Source organism: Carlito syrichta, unplaced genomic scaffold, assembly GCF_000164805.1.
Source record: "Carlito syrichta isolate Samal-C Ts95f unplaced genomic scaffold, Tarsius_syrichta-2.0.1 Scaffold313175, whole genome shotgun sequence".
Taxonomy (NCBI): Eukaryota; Metazoa; Chordata; class Mammalia; order Primates; family Tarsiidae; genus Carlito; species Carlito syrichta.
In genome coordinates this window covers 912,384-929,365 of record NW_007257271.1, presented here as the reverse complement: position 1 = coordinate 929,365, position 16,982 = coordinate 912,384, and the positions used below count along the sequence as shown (strand labels likewise).

Sequence of the window (16,982 nt, the reverse complement as noted above, 5' to 3'; positions counted from 1 at the left end):
GACATCAGCTCAAAAGAAAGCAAAGTTAGACTTACCACATGACCCAGCAACTCTCCTCCTAGGTACATACCCAAAAGAATTTAAAACAGGTCTTCAAACAAAAACTTGTACATAAGTAGCAGCATTATAGTAGTTCTCCCTTATCCATGGTTTTGTTTTCTGCAGTTTCAGTTATCTGCAGTCAACCATGGCCTGAAACTATTAAATGGAAAAGTCAAGAAATAAACAGTTTATAAGTCTTAAGCTGTAAGCTGTTCTGAGTAGTGTCCTGCTCAACCCTGCCTGAGTCATGAATCATCCCTGTGTATGCTACCTGCCAGTTAATCATTCAGGAGTCATATGGGTTATCAGATAGGAAAAAAACCCGGAATATATAGGGTTTGCTACTATCCAAGGCATCCACCGGGGGTCTTAAAATGCACCCCCCACAGATAAGGGGGAACTACTATATTCAGAATTGCCAAAATGTAGAAACAACCCAAATATTCATCAACTGAGGAATGGACAAAATATGATATAACAATACGATGGGATATTATTTTAGCCATAAAAGAAAAGAAGTACTGACACATACTACGACATGGATGAACCTGAAAGCACTATGCTAAGTTAAAAAAAAAAAAGCCAAACTCAAGGCCACATATTATATATTCCATTTATAGAAAACATCCAGAAGAGGCAAATCTATAGACGCAGAAATCAAATTAGTGGTTGCCAAGAGTAAGGGGAAGGAGAGAATGAAGAGTAACTGTTAATGGGTACAGGACTTCTCTTGGGGGTGATAACACTATAAAGAGGTTAATGGCAAATTTTATGTTAGGTAAATTTTATCTCAAAAAAAGGAACCAAATGTAGTTTTAAAATAAACAAAGGTGAGTTTTTAAAAGAACCAATTAGATATCCTGGCAATGAAAAAGATCAATAAAAATAACAACAAAGAAAGCTGATCTGCCTATGTACAGAATAAATCATTAATTATGAAGACTCTTGACAGTTTGTGTGAGAGTAATTTCTCATAGTATACTAGTTTCACACAGTGGTATATGAGTTTCATTAATGTACACTTGTTTATCCTTAAGATAAGAATGAACTCATTCTCACTCAACCAGAATTTCTCGAGGCTGAAGAACAGGCTCTGGGCTACAGTAAATTCATCAAGGTGTTGAATACTACCCCGTGAAAACCAACAGGAGGAAGTTTCTAGTCCCAATCTCTGCTGGACATCAAAGAATCACAGTGCTTCTACTTGAAAAGCAAATCTTCTAAAACATACCTCATCTAGGATTTCTCTGTTTCGTTGTAGTAGTTCAGGAAGTTCTTTGATCAACTGATCAACAGTCTGGATGCCTCCCTGTTCAATCACAGATGTGGACTTAGTCAATATAGACTGAGGTACAGTGTCTCCAGACACATCTTCAATTGCTGCTGGAAGATTAAGGGAAGCTAATACCCTGAAAAAAACGAGATACTATGTCATGTAGAAATAGAAACCACCTTTAAAATATTAATCTCCCATATCTAAGTCAAAAGCAATGGAGTTAGCACACCAAAAAATGTGAATAAGCCCTATCAATGGAAAACTAGAGCAAAGATAAAGGGAAAAACAGTGATCGATACAATTAAACCAAAATCATTAAAGAATTAAGTTCACAATTCAGAATTGAAAGCTAAAAAGTGAGAGTAAATAAGTCCAAGTAATTAAAAGTCAAAAATTCTATCTTTAAAAAAAGCAGTCTTCACCAGATATGGTGACTAACACCTCTAATCCTGGCACTTAGAGAGACCAATGCAGAAGGACTGCTTGAGCCCAGGGGTTCGAGACCAGCCTGGGCAACATAGTAACACCTCATCTCTACAAAAAAAAATCAAAAACTTAGCCAGGTGCAATGGCACACACCTGTAGTACCAGCTCCTCAAGAGGCTGAGGCAGAAGGATCGCCTGAGCCCAGGAGGTTGAGGCTGAGATGAGCCATGGAGCCATGATTGGACCACTGTACTCCAGCCTGAACAACAGAACACTCAAAATAAAAAAAAAGGGCCGGGCTCGGTGGCTCAGCTTGTAATCCCACGCCTTTGGGAGGCTGAGATGAGTAGACTGCCTGAGCTCGCGGGTTCGAGACCTGCCTGGGCAACTTGGCGAGACCTCATCTCTACAATAAATCCAAAAAAATTAGCCGGGCGTGGTAGCGAGCGTCTGTAGTTCCAGTTACTTGGAAGGTTGAGGTGGAAGGATCACTAGAGCCCAGCAGGTTGAGGCTGCGGTGGCCGGGAGCGGCCACTGCACTCCAGTCTGGATGACAGAGTGAGACTCCAACTCAAGAAAAAAAAAAGGCAGTCTTTTTTAATTTTTACATCATCACTACCAAATCAGAAATAATATAAAATAGTTAAAACTTCATATCAACTAGGCAAAATATCAACAGAACACAAGTAATCTAAGTATTCATGACAGAATCTTCATCTGTTCTCAGTTTTGTGGCACAATTCCACAGTTATTTCATTTAACATAACAGAAGAAGCACAAACGCATCCCTATCTACTACGTAAAGACAAAAAAGCAAATGACATGATGTAACAAAATGATCTCAGAAAATAAGCTCTGTGAAAACTCAGACTGCCTCTTAATCATATGCTAGAGTAAACTGATTCCCTTTTTGTTAAAGAAAAGTAAATTCAAAATTCATACATTCATCAAAACTAAAAACATGAAAAGGCAAGCCAGACTAGGAGAAAATACAGTTGGCCCTTGAGCAGCAGAGGTTTGAACTTCACAGGTTCATTCATGTGGATTTTCTGCCACCTCTGGCACCCTTGAGACAGCTAGACCAATACCCTCCTCCTTTTCCTCCTCTATTCCTCAGCCTACTCAATGTTAAAACAAGGATGAAGTCCTTTATTATGACCCACTTTCACTTAAGGAATAGTAAATATATTTTTTCTTCCTTATGATTTTCTTAATAGAATTTTCTTTTCTCTAGCTTTATTGTAAGAATATAATAAATAATACATATGTATTATCAGTGTTATCAGTAAGGCTTCAACAGTACGTTATTAGTAGTTAGGTTTTGAGGAGTCAAAAGTTATGCAGTGGGGGTGACATCCCAACCTCCACCACTGTTTAAGGGTCAACTGTATTCTCAATTACATACATCTGACAAAGGACTTGCCTCCAAAGTATATAAGCAACTCTTTAAAGACAGTTAAGAAAATCTCAATTTTTTTAAATGCGAAAAAGATTTCAACAGACACTTCACAGAAGACACATGAATGGCTAACAAGCACATGAAAAGTACTTCAATATCATTAGTAATTAGGGGAATGCAAATTAAACCACAATGAGATATTCCTACACACACACACTAGAATAGCTAAAACTAAAAAGACTGATGGTACTAAGTGCTGATGAGGATGCAGAGTAACTATATTTCTCTACCAGTAAGGATATCAAATGAAACAACCACTTTGGAAAACAATCTGGCAATTCAGTATAAAGTTAAACACGCACTAGCTGTACAGCTCAGCAATTCCACTCCTAGGTATTTACCCAAGAGAATTAAAACATGTCCGCACAAGGGTTTATCTTCATTATCAACTAGGCAAAATATCAACAGAACACAAGTAATCTAAGTACATGAATGTTCATAGCAACGGAAATATCCATCAACAGGTGAAAGAATTAACAGACTGCTGTATAATCATAAAATGGAATACTGTTCAGTAATAAAGATAATTAAACTGATACAAACAACACAAACAAATCTCAAAAACATTACACTAAGGGAAGAAAGTATAGCGTATACACTGTATATACTAAAAATACGGCATACTGTATATACTATAACAATACTGTAAGGTACTATATTGTATATGCTATAATTATTACATTTCTTTTAAATTGTATAAAAAACAAAATTAACCTATAATGACAGGGAACAGTAGCGGCCAGGGGCCATAAGAGGAGGGAATAAAGGGAAAGAGTCATAAAGGAATGTTTTTGGATAATAGAAATGGTCTCTATCTTGATCATGGTAGTGGTGATGGCTACACGGGTACATACAGTTATCAAAACTAACTGAACCGTACACTTAGAATAGGTGTATTTTACTGTGTGCAAATCATACCTAATTTTTTTAATTAATGAATTATTTTCTTAGTCTAAACTAACAAAAATTGATTCAGAATACTAAATGCACCATGTATCTTAAGGAGCTCATTTCTATTTTTCAGTTCCCTCAAATAAATATTTCTTAAAATACAAACTAGTTGTCAAATATTCTCATCTTGTTTCTGTAATTAAATTTCTTCCAACTGTATTTGCTAGGGCTTAATAAATAAGGTGTCCCCAAAAAATGTGTGTCTATTTTTTTAGTTCTAAGCTCAGAAAACTAAAATATTCATAATACTATTTTAAAGAATAACCAAACAGAAAACTTTAGGGATAAATTTATGAAAGTTAAAGCTCTACCTACCCATTTGCCAAAGTGGTGGCTTCTCTCATCTGAGCAATTGATCTATTAACCAAATCAGCTTTCCTCTGATTATAGGCTGCCAAAGACTGCTGCACTGATACAGGAACCATCTTCTCAAACAGATCTAAAATTAGAAAGGGAAATCACAACAGAATTTGAAGACAAAAAGTCAAACTGTAAAACTAATTGTTTCTACTTCTAATACATAGACTACAAATACATAAAAATCAAAACCAAATCACTATTGAAAGCACAATAATAACGAATTTTTAGATCAATATATTCATGGACAATGTCAACAATGAAAAGTTTTTTCATTTGAACTTAATTGTCTTTAACTTTCAAGATGTATCTGTCAATTGAGCTTGAGGGAACTTTGGTGACACTGATCATTCATGATAAAATTACATAACCACTCTGTGTATCAGTATCCTCATCAATCAAATAGGGATAATAATAGTACCAAACTCATGGGGTGGTTGTAAGAAATAAAAATAAATGAGCCAATATTTATAAAGTGCCTAAAAGAGTGCCTGGCACATGGTAAACACTTTGTGTTTGCTAAATAAACCTAAGTAAGATAATCATCCTTTCTCAGTAACACAATGTTATCCTTGAGATCTCTGCTAGAGGCTACCAGATAATGTATAGATCTACAATATTATAACATTTATTTATCTCATAATAAATATAACTCCAGAAGTAGTTTGCATGTTTAAAGAAATGTTTATGTATTTTTTTAATGGCAGATCTTAAATAACAAATGTTAACAAAATGACAACAGCTGGAGTCTTTTTTTTTTTTTTTTCCTTGAGGCAGGGTCTCACTGTTTCACCCAGGGCTGTAATGCAGTGGCACAAACAATCATGGCTCATAACAGCCTCAACCTCCTGGGTTCAGGTGATCCTCCTGCCTCAGCCTCCTGAGTAGCCAGGACTACAGGTGCATGCCACCACACCCAGCTAATTTTTTTACTTTTTTGCAGAGAGGAGATCTCACTATGTTGCCCAGGCTGGTCTTGAACTCCTGGGCTCAAGCGATCCCCCTGTCTCAGCCTCCCAAAGTGCTGGGATTACAGGTGTGAGCCACACTACCCGGACTGAAGTCTTCAATAAATACACAGTTTCAAATTTTATGACTATTGTATATTTTATATATGCTTTATCATCATTTACTTTCCATCTTAGAATTTCACTGAAGACACAATTTTTATTCTTACATTCATTTTGAACATGTACACAAATTATATTCAAAGCATACAATAGTAATTGTGTGCATTTAGTTAGAAAATATAGATTAAGCTGAAGAAAAGATGAGTAAGATTAAAGTAGGTCTGAATAACTAACATACCAGTAAATTTCTGGCTGATAGGTACATTGACTGGGGTGGATTTCACAAGAGTGGCTTTACCAATAGGGTCTAGATCTTTAAGGTCTGGAACTCGATCATGATAAATGAAATCATTATCCTTCTTTGCTGCAGTAAGGGCTCGGTTGATTTTGTCAGAAAAATCCTTCACATTGACATATTCATCATAACGAGATGCCACTGTTTTAATCAATTCTGCTGCATGCTAAAAAGAAAAATGTCCAAAAAAAAAACCATTTTATTTCTCTTTCTCCATCAAATATCAGTTTTGGTTTTAAAACAAATCTTTAATTATTTTATTTTATTTTATAATAGAAATGTGGGGTACAAGTGGCAAATCTTTAATTTGAGGCCTTATATTTCTAGCAATGTGGCTGACAGAATAACCTTATTCTCCCATCATAAAAATACCCAAGAATTGAAAGATAATACATAGCAGACATGTCTATAAACACATAGGTAAATTACCAAGATAGTAAAAGAAATCTATGGGACAATCAGTATAAACTGACATTGAAGAAGGCTCGCTGTTGGGTTATTTCTATAATGAAAGAATAGCAGTTAAAACTTATTAAAAGTCCTCATGGAGACCTGAGACAAGAGTCTTGAAAGCACACAAGACAAAGAACTGAGGCGCTCCTCCTTCACTCTTTCACATGAAGGCAGGAACCTCAAAGGCTGCACCCTCAGTGAAAGGGTAGATCTGGAAAAAAAATACCCAGCAACATAGGAAGTGAACAAAGTAGCATGTCATTTCAGCGTCAGTAAGAATTTTAAGTTTGGCTGTATGTAAAGAATATACGCTTCACACAGATTTAAGGCTCAAACTGTATTACTTAGGTAGTATTAGGTATAGTAACATCATCTAAAATAGGCAATAAGACCCAAGTATTGTTAGGGACAAATAATGCTTTATTTAACACTGCCAATTTGCCAAAAAGGCACAAAGCTCCTTAAATTTTGCATTTAACAGTTTCTATCTATATAAACAATTATCATGAGAAAATGTTAAGTCTACTATAATCAAACTGGAAGAATTTTTAACACTCCTGTCTCTACAATGGCTGGACTAGGTAAACAAAACATTTGTGAAATTATAGAAGATTTGAGTAACACAATTAATGAGTTTGATTTACCAAATATAGAGGATGCTAGCTAGACTCCACTATTAAAGAACAAATTATATTCTCAGGCACATAGAAAACACCTATGTACATAAAATGACCAGATGAGGAGACAAAGCAAGTCTGAAACACCAAAACTAAAGAATACAAAAATGTTTTAATACTAAAAACCTATTAATGTAATTTTCCAAAATCACAAATTTAAGCTAAAAAAACTCCATAGATGTTGAAAAAGTAATTGATAAAATTCAATATTCCTGATTTTTATTAAATCTTAGCAAAATAGAAATATATAGTTTCTTAATATGATAAAAATCTTAACTTCCAAAACTGATACAATGCTTAAAGATAACTAAAACAAAACAAAAGCTACATCTTCAGTGTAAACTAGGAAATGGAAAAATGCACAAATTGAAATCACTTTTTAAACTTGTAAATCAAATTTGATTTGTAAATGTAGTTGAACAGTCTCCCAAATAGCAAAACTGGTATTAGAACTATAGGTATGCTATAAACTCATAGGGGGGAAAAAAAAGGAGTAAGTTTATGTGTCTATTACTGAGGAAAGTCTTACCTCTCATTGTGTGAATTTTAAATAGTTTCCCTTTTCCAGTGGCATTTAAAAATGAGATTAAAGCATCAAAATGAGTTCACCTCTAGCTGGTTTAGAAAGACTAATTATAGGTCTACTTGAATCTAATAGTCCCAGAATTTCTAGAAAATAAACTAAACTTCTAATAATTTAAATATATGAGTTGTTTTTTTTTTAATCCTTTCCACACTAATTCCTTGCTCAGAAGCATTTTATGTAAGAATCTAAGTTACTAAAATCAACATAATTGCCTGGACAAATCCAGGTTTGAAAATTTGTTTTGTTTGTTTGTTTTTAATGTTTCTCTAATTTGGTTAGTGCACGTTTGTTTTCTCATGAAAAGACTAGTCTAAACTTCCTAAGCAACACTTCCATTGCTATGATTTGAATGTGTCCCCCAAAGTACATGTGTTGGAAACTTAATCCCCAAAGCAATAGTGTTGGGAAGTGGGGCCAAGTAAGAAGTGACTAGGTCATGAGGACTCTGCCCTCATTAATGCATCAACATTATCGCAGGAATGGATTAGTTATCAAGAGAGTGTCTTTAATATAAAAGCAATTTCACCCCCCTTTTGCTCTCTTGTCCTTCCATCGTCCACCATGGGATGACAAAGCACGAAGGCGCCTAGCACCTAGACAGTAGGCTTTCTAGCATCAAGAACTGTGAGAAATAAACTTTTGTTCTTTATAAATTATCCAGTCTGTGGTATTCTGTTATAGCAGTACAAAACAGACTAAGACATCCATAGGTCCTCCTAATATCCGATCCATATTTGAATTTCCCTAATTCAAATTCCCTAAGTCCTCTTCCTACCTCTGCCAATAATCAAAACACAAATAACTCACATAAACAGCTTTTGCTCCTGCTGCAAGGTTTCCAGAGATGTCAGAGCAAGATTCTGACAATGCCAACAATATGAATTCAACTGCATAGACGGTACCTGCAGTTACATCTATTTATGTATTTATATACACATTCCTGATGCATGGCAATTAATTTAGAATATTTTTACATTAAAATAAACATGGATAAAAAAATAACAATGCGAATTTTTCATGAAATTTTTTAGATAAGCTATGAGACTTCAAAAAAACATGCAGTAGGTAAAGCCTAAAGATAAAAACGTTTGTCTCTGTTGACAGGGCAATGAATGAGAAAGGTTTTTATGAGTAAACCTAGAAATCTCACTAGGAAAAAAATGGAGATCCAAGTTAGTTACTTAAATATTTATCATCAAGAAACTCACCTGTAACCTTGCAATCTCTTCTCCAAATTTCTTCTGCTGTTTTGCCAGGATAGACTGGTGGTACTCAGCATTGGCCTGCATGATACAGTGCTTTGCAGCCAAGACAGGGAACACCTCCTGGAAATAAAAATACTGACCAGGGGAGAGTCCAACCACACAAACCACCACAGACAACATGGGATGCAGGAAGAAAAAGGAAAAGGAGACAGAAATTAGAATCACCCCATTAATGGTTTAGAGGTAGGTTAGTCATTAGGTGTAAACAGAGAAGACCACATGATTTTGCGTGAATTGGAATCCATTAATTCAATTTTTTTCCTCCATTTAAAATTAAGTTTTTTTTAACTGTTAATTGAAGCCAATTTAGGTTTTCACAGTTCTCTTTAATTGATCCATGAAGTCAACATTGTGTTTACAAAGAGGAAAGAAAAGCATGCATGATTAGAAAGAGAAGTAGAACAAACATTCACAGAGGAATACCAAGCACGGGACTTTAGAAGCTTTCTTATAAGCCCTTACCCAGCCCTTAAAGTTAACTAAGCCACCATTACTCACACACACTAATGAAATTGCTCTATAGCTGACTGTTTCATCATGTTTAAAAGACAAAAGACAGTAAAGTAAGATCTCAAATTTATATCCTAAGAGAATTCTTAATAAAGATGTTTTGGCCATACCAAAATTTAGTATCATATAAACATGAATATCTTAGTATCATATACTCAAAAACATATCACAAATACACTAAGTTCAAGACTAATGATATGATAGTGTTATTCTGCCCAATTTGTTTTGAAAGTAACTCCAGTAAAAATCAATTTTAAAAGATCCAAAGACATGAACCAGAAAAGCAGTAATATTGGTAGAGGTTCTTCCAAAATGACAAATCCTAGCCTGCAACTTCATTGTTTTTAGGAAGTACATAATATTAAAAAATCCAAGAAATATACTAGACAATCACTGTCTAGACAAAAAGATAGAAAATCAAAAACTGAATTACTACCTTGAGTGTTTTCCTGTCTCCCAGTGAATAATTTCCTAGCTTCCTGGGTCACTACTTGCAGATATTCCAGTTTTATAACTAGAATATGAAAATACTTTATGAGCTTTATTAATTAAAAAGGAAAAAATAAAAGACATCTAAATTTCAAACTGCATTCGTGACAGTTTTCAAGGTATTGCTGAAGCAACTTGGTATTTTAACAGGAGATTTTCAAGGAATACCAGGAATGCTGCAGAGGTAGCTTCCAAGTCTTTGTAGGTGACACTCTTCTCTCCATGACAGGACTGAAATAATGGCCCATCAAGATGTAACGGTACACTGTGCAGCTGAACATGAAGTCTTTCAGATGAGAAAAAGATGAGAGGAGATCCCAAGTCTCTTCAAGAGTAAGGCTATTAATACCCTGAAGTCCTAGACAAATTTCTACTAGGCTCTTGATATATTTTAAATTCCCAGGAATCTTCACATTAATTCTATTATTCAATTTCTGACTAATGTGTGCTATTGATGCACTTATGTACATTTTTAATCTACCCTAAAGTTGTCTCCAATTTTGTAGTGTACAAAGATTTCTGAATATGACTTATAAATCAACAAATTCCCCTACAAAAAATCATGTACCAAATACTATATGCTATCATCACACAGATGCAGCTAATTCCTTGAATATTTCTGGAGAGTAGCTTAATTTTCACTCAATCTTAAGTTTTCTTTTTTTAACCATTCCAAATCTATATTGCCCTAGTCATCTGCTTTGTCATTTACAAATAATCATCACTGAATAGTCTTTTCAATCGCCACTTCAGAAAAGTTTACATTAAAACATTATACTTCCTGTGATTTGTGGGTTAAGATGGTTGCTTTTCCTTAGCTGTCCATTAGCAGCTCAATTTTCTATCCCTGTTGGCAAAACTTAATTATAATCAAAATATCAGATGAATTTGTTAAGTTTCTTTTCCTTGTTTCTTTCTGTTTTTGCACTTTAAGACTCATCTTTAAGAAAACAGGACAGTAATTAAAAGTGTGAAAAATCAACATGTTCAAGTATACATGCTTGTATCAAATCACCAATGATTCAGAACTATACAATGTCTTGATTTGATAAAATGATGGAAAACACATGGTCAAAGTTTTCCAGAAAGAGTTTTAGCTTGGAAAAACAAGTTTAGTAAAGGGTAAAGACAAAGACATCCCCTAAATAAAAAGAATTGTTCATGCATCTTAAATTTTAAAAACTATTTCTACAAACACATTCTTCAAATGTCTCTATTAAAGCTTCAAACTTTTGTAATATATAATTTTCAATGTTCTTCCTATACATAAAAATGTCTGTATACTTCTACATGCAAAATAACCAAGTATTTATAAAAACAGTAACTGACCTTGGGTAGAGTATCTTTGTACTGACACTGTTTGAAAGCATCGCCAAAATAATCTGCAGCTTGATTAGCCAATTTAGCTATGATAGCATCTTTCATTTTATCTGGAATAAATAATAAAATGAGCATTATAATTAAAACAAATGTAAGATAATCTGATAAGATTCGGTATAAACATGGAGGTGACTACATGGTTTATGTATTTATCTTAAAAATTCCTTTCTGATGAAATGAAGTCTTCTGCATAAAACTTAATCACTACAAAGGCACATCCAAAGAAATAGGAAATAGATCAGTGGTTGCTAGCAGCTGGGGGACTGCTATGGGTACGTAGTTTCTTTTGGGAGTGATGATAATATTCTAAGACAAGACAGTGATGGCTGCAAAACTCTGTGAATATGCTGAAAACCCTGAACTGTATCCTTTAAAAGAGTGAACTTTAGTGTATATAAATTCTATCCCAAAATAAACTGCTATTTTAAAAGAAAAAAATTATTCCAGTTTGTATCTCTTCCACATAATAACTGCTCTTTACCTTCAAATTTCTCTGTCCTTGCATATTCAGTCAATTCTATTGTCTCATACTAACTTATATGTATTATAAGAATTGTTCTTAAAGACAGGCACAATGTCTCACACTTGTTTTCCCAGCATTTTGGGAGGCTGAGGGGTGAGAGGATCACTTGCAGCCAGGAGTTCAAGACCAGCCTGGGCAACATAACAAGACCCTGTATCTACAAAACAATTTTTTAAATTAGCCAGGTGTGCTGGCATGTACCTGTTGTCCCAGTTACTCAGGAAGCTGAGTCAAAATGATCACTTGAGCCCAGGAGCACAGGGTCATAACTGCAGTGAGCTATGATCATGCCACTGTATTCCAGTCTGAGTGACAGAAACTGTGTCCTCTTAAAAAAAAATTAAAAAGAATTGTTCTTATTCCCTCATTTACAGGGCCTGAGACTCTGCTTAGATGGCCCCTTGTCATTTAGAGGTCTAGTTTAAACAGGATTTCTCAAAGAAAGCCTTCTTGATGAACGCATCTAAAATTAGCAAAACTCCCCCTACATTCCTATCCCATAGCCATACCTCCAGCCACTAACACAATTCATTCTTAGTTTTTTTATAGTAATTATCTCTCTCTCTGAAATTACCCTGTCTACTTAATTCTTGTTTATCACCTTCTTCACACTATAATGTAAGCTTTCTAAAAGTAGGAACCTTGTTTGCCTGCTAATTTTGTTTACCTAGAAACTACAACAGTGACTGGCACATAGTAAGTACCCAATAAATATTTGCTGAATAAATGTTTGAAACATTGCAAACATACATAAATGCTATTCCAGAATTCAGTGTTTAAAGATAATAGCTAACTACCCATTTCATGATTTCAAACACAACCTACATTCTTTTTTTTTTTTTGAGTTGGAGTCTCACTCTGTCACCCAGACTAGAGTACAATGGCCGCTCCCGGCCACCGCAGCCTCAACCTGCTGGGCTCCGGCGATCCTTCCGCCTCAGCCATTCAAGTAGCTGGAACTATAGGCGCACACTACACGCCCAGCTGATTTTTCGATTTATTGTAGAGATGAGGTCTCGTCAAGTTGCCCAGGCGGGTCTCGAACCCGCGGGTTCAGGCAATCCACTCACCTCGTCCTCCCAAAGTGCTGGGATTACAGGCTGAGCCACTGAGCCCAGGCACAACCTACATTCTTAAATGTGCATTTGTATCTCAAGTTCACAAAGGTAGAGCTGAAAATTTTCAATAATCCATGTATCAAGTACAAGAAGGAAAGCTCTACATTGGAAACACTATATTCTCATCACTTTTTTAGTCTAAAAGCTTATCACTTCTTTTCACATGCAACAAAATAGAAAAAAAATTGGAGTTACCTCTTGTGGCTTTTAAAAAAAATACTTCTTGGGCCTGTGCCAACATAATAAGACTGAGGGTCCCAACAGTATCTGGAGATATATCCACAGTAGGCTCCCGATTTAAGGCAGATAAAACCGTCTCTTTAATATGTAAAAAGGCACCACTAGCAAACTAGAGGGGGAAAAAAGATTTTTTGAAAAATCTATAGGAACTCAGCAAGACGTAATTTTGTACTATTACACACAAAACTCATTTCAAATGTTAACTGTGAACAGCTACCATATTTAAATGTTTATATTGTACAAAACTGATCTAAAACATCTGACCTAGAAACAATACGAGTATCTTCCCAAAACTCTATAGAGTAACAAGAGATTTAACAAAGAGAAAAATTACAGGGGAAAACATAGTAAATTAATGGGACAAATTGATTTAGTTTATTTTTAGATATACTTCCTCCAAATTAATATGAGAATAGAGGCAGGGATAAGCATTAAAATATTTTTAGTACTGAAACGCTCTTGCTTTGGTCCCAAACGAGTACACATTTCAAATAATTAAACATGACAAACTTGGAGAAACCCCAAATAGTAGATACATCCAGTCCTCTGAGAAACAGTATTACTATACATTACTAATTATTTCAGTCTGGCCTTCAGAGCTTCCTAGGGAAATGCTCCCCATCAGATTATATTTTGTTTAGTTAATACTAAAATAGCATTGCTTTTATAAAACAAATTATACTCAGAAAAAGGAAAAAGTCAGTCTGGGATTAAAAGGTGTTATATGTTAGATAACTAGGCTACACAGGGATAACTCAAAGTTAAATGTATTAAAATGAACACTGCATTTTCCACATTCATGAACTATTTTAAGATTAGAATATAAGCAAAGAGTGACCAGTTGACCTTGTTTAGTAAACCAATCTAAGTCTCTTATTCACAAATGAGTAACTGGAAGTCTAGAGAGGTTAAAGAATTTGAAGGCTGGGCATGGTAGCTCACGTCTATAATCCCAACACTTTGGGAAGCTGAAGTGGGAGGATCACTTGAGCCCAGGAGTTTGAGATCAGCCTAGGCAACACAGCAAGATCTCATTTAAAAAAAAAAAAAAAATTAAGCAGGTGTGGTGGCATACAAGTGAAGACTGCAGTAAGCCATGATTGTGCCACTGCATTCCAGCCTAAGTGACAGAGTGAGAGACCAACTTAAAAAAAAATAAAAAATAAAAAAACTTGCCCAAGGGCACAATTCTTCTGGGGGCAAGGAGCCTAGACAAAGACCTACAGGTCTAATACCACCAACCAGTTCTCTTTCCATGATACCAGGTGACCTGCCATGAACACTCACAGAATGGAATGTTTCTTCAATAATTCAGAATGACCTATGATCGTACATGCCAATTAACTGAGCTACAGTTAACAGAAAACTAAATAAAATTTTACTTCATTTTCATATGTTTAAATATTTGCCACTTACGACCTCAAAAAGAAATAGTGTGTGTACTATGTCACCTATGCGAATCCAAAACTGTATGGAAAACCACAATTTGGAACATATTGTTTGTTTAACATGTATTTTTCTTATACTTTCCCGAACACCATTCCTCACCTTTCCTCTGAACTTAAAAAATGAGAAAAATAAGACTACCTCAGAAACAAGCGAATTTCATGGGGGGGACAATGGAAGGACTATTTGGAAGTACATGAGATTTAGGATCAGAACACCTGAAACCCAAATGGACTGCTTTATTAATACTTCTTATCTTTGCCTGCAAAATAGGATTACATTACATCACACACATCACAAAGAAAATGCTCTGTAAATTATAAAGTCATATAAATATGAAAACATAATTATACATGATATTACTTAATAATCACTGTTCTTATAGCTGAAACAAAAAAAAAAGCTGGGCAAATAATAAACTGTCACAAAATAATATGCCATATTAGTAAGCAATTAGTACCTAAAATATAGATTTAGCCAATTTAAGAACACTTTATGTCTGATCACATGTAAATATGACCTCTCCACAAGTCACAAAGTTACACTTTCATTTCTTTGCCAAGAGGTCTTAATTTTGTAACGTGAAATTTTAGGCATAGCTGACTCTAAGAAAACATATAAAAAATAATGTACAAGTTTTTTTAATGAAATCACTTAAAGTAATTTACCATAAATGTCTGAAATATCATTTGTTCAGCCAACACTTATTGAGCCTCTTTTATGTGCCAGGCACTGTGCTAGGTGCTGGATATACGATGGTAAGGAAAAACAGACCTGGTCTACAGGTAGTTTATCTAAGGGCTTCAACAACAAGAATCAATTCATCTTAAAAGTACATTACTTTTCAAGAAAACATCTGTTGTGTAAAGATATATCTATAAACCTAAATGCAAATTATTTTTCATTTACTCCAACTTAGTGTTGATCATTATGCAGTAATTACTTTTCTGCATACCTGGTAATGCTTAGCAGCGGTTTTCAATCCTTCATCATTATCCAGGTTCTGTTCTGCTGCAATCTGGCTAGCTAAGGCTGCACAATTGAACAACACACAGCTCTTTTCATATCCTAAGCTTGCAAGAGCTGTAAAAAATTAAGAAGGAAAAATTTATCAGATTATTTTTTTCTAAAGTAAATGAATATTTCAAAGAGAAATACTATGACCTCTATCCCACTGGCTCTCACAAAAACAAGTTTCCAGACCTGTTTCCTCACCTATAATGTGTTCCCATATTTCAAGCTGCCCTGCCAGGCATTTATTTCCATAACAACATTCCCATCTTCCAAAATCCTAAAGACCAATACACTATTCTTTCTCTCCTTCCCTTTACTTCCTCATTTCTATTAGTCAGGATCAAAATGTAAGTCGTTCTCATGTCATTTCTTACCTAATTTTCTAAATTCAAATAAGTTCTTTCCATTTTTCCAACACCTCTCAAAATTACATCATCCCACCACATTGAAATAAATTCCTAATTACTACAAACCTAAGTCAGTGCAAGCACCTCCTAACTTCCTCATGTCAATACATTTCTCAGATGGCTAGCTGATTCATTTGGCTAAAATGCAATTTTGACCAAAAATCTACACATCTCACATCCATTAGGACAGTTACTATTTAAAAAAAAAGAACAAGTGCGGACAAGAACATAGAGAAACTGGAATCCTTGTGCACTACTGGTAGGAATGTAGAATGGTGCAGCTGCTGTAGAAAACAATATGGTGAGTTCTCAAAAAATTAAGAGCAAAATTATCATTTGATCCAGCAATTCCACTTCTGGGTACATGCCAGGAGCCACAATCACTAGTAAAAGTAAGGTAAAAGGGACCTGAAAACAGGAAAAACGCCAGCTGGGAGCAAGGTCCCAGTAAAATGCGGCCATGACGGAGGTAAAGGCCCATGGATCCTGTTGACCGACCTTCCCTAACTTTGAAGGATTGTGTGCATAGGCTTGAGAATGTTCCCTCTTTAACTGAGATAATAGATGCGCAAATGGATGATGGCATTTGACAGCAAAAATTACACATAGGCATAATGGGGGTGAGATTGCAGCAAAAAGGGTGCCCCATAGGGTGTGTAAGGATATTTTTCAGTAACAGCAGGAAGCCGAGAAGAACGAGTCAGTCACTTCCTCATAAACAACAGACCCCAGCTGAGAGCTGGTGGAAAACAACCGTGAGATAAAAAATAGGTTAAGATATTTTAGGATTAAAGAAGTAGTTTAATGAAGATAGAATTTAGAATATTAATAATAAGATAGTAAGATAAGATAAACTAGTAAGATAAGAGATAGATAATAGTATAAGTGATAGTTAAGAAAATACAGAGACATAAGGATAGAAATAAGATTAATAGAAATAAATATATAGTAGTAAGTAAGTTAAATAAGACTTAGGGTTAAGGTTTTAGCTTTATAGG

The 16,982-nt window shown here is 34.9% G+C and overlaps 1 protein-coding gene across 5 annotated transcripts in view; it reads right to left on the bottom strand.

Annotated features, from left to right (window-relative positions):
* The window catches only part of PDCD6IP (programmed cell death 6 interacting protein), a 66,611-nt gene that overhangs the window by 28,927 nt on the left and 20,702 nt on the right, over positions 1–16,982 (bottom strand). For 3 of the 5 annotated variants that reach the window (XM_021718627.1, XM_008070169.2, XM_021718629.1), the window contains 7 exons: positions 15,519–15,646; positions 13,073–13,226; positions 11,186–11,286; positions 8,801–8,932; positions 5,820–6,042; positions 4,470–4,593; positions 1,274–1,451 (listed from right to left, as the gene is read on the bottom strand). In XM_021718627.1, the coding sequence (XP_021574302.1) occupies positions 1,274–1,451; positions 4,470–4,593; positions 5,820–6,042; positions 8,801–8,932; positions 11,186–11,286; positions 13,073–13,226; positions 15,519–15,646 (1,040 nt within the window). The remainder of the gene's footprint in view (positions 1–1,273; positions 1,452–4,469; positions 4,594–5,819; positions 6,043–8,800; positions 8,933–11,185; positions 11,287–13,072; positions 13,227–15,518; positions 15,647–16,982) is intronic. The other 2 variants (XM_021718628.1, XM_008070170.2) reach the window with 1 other exon arrangement.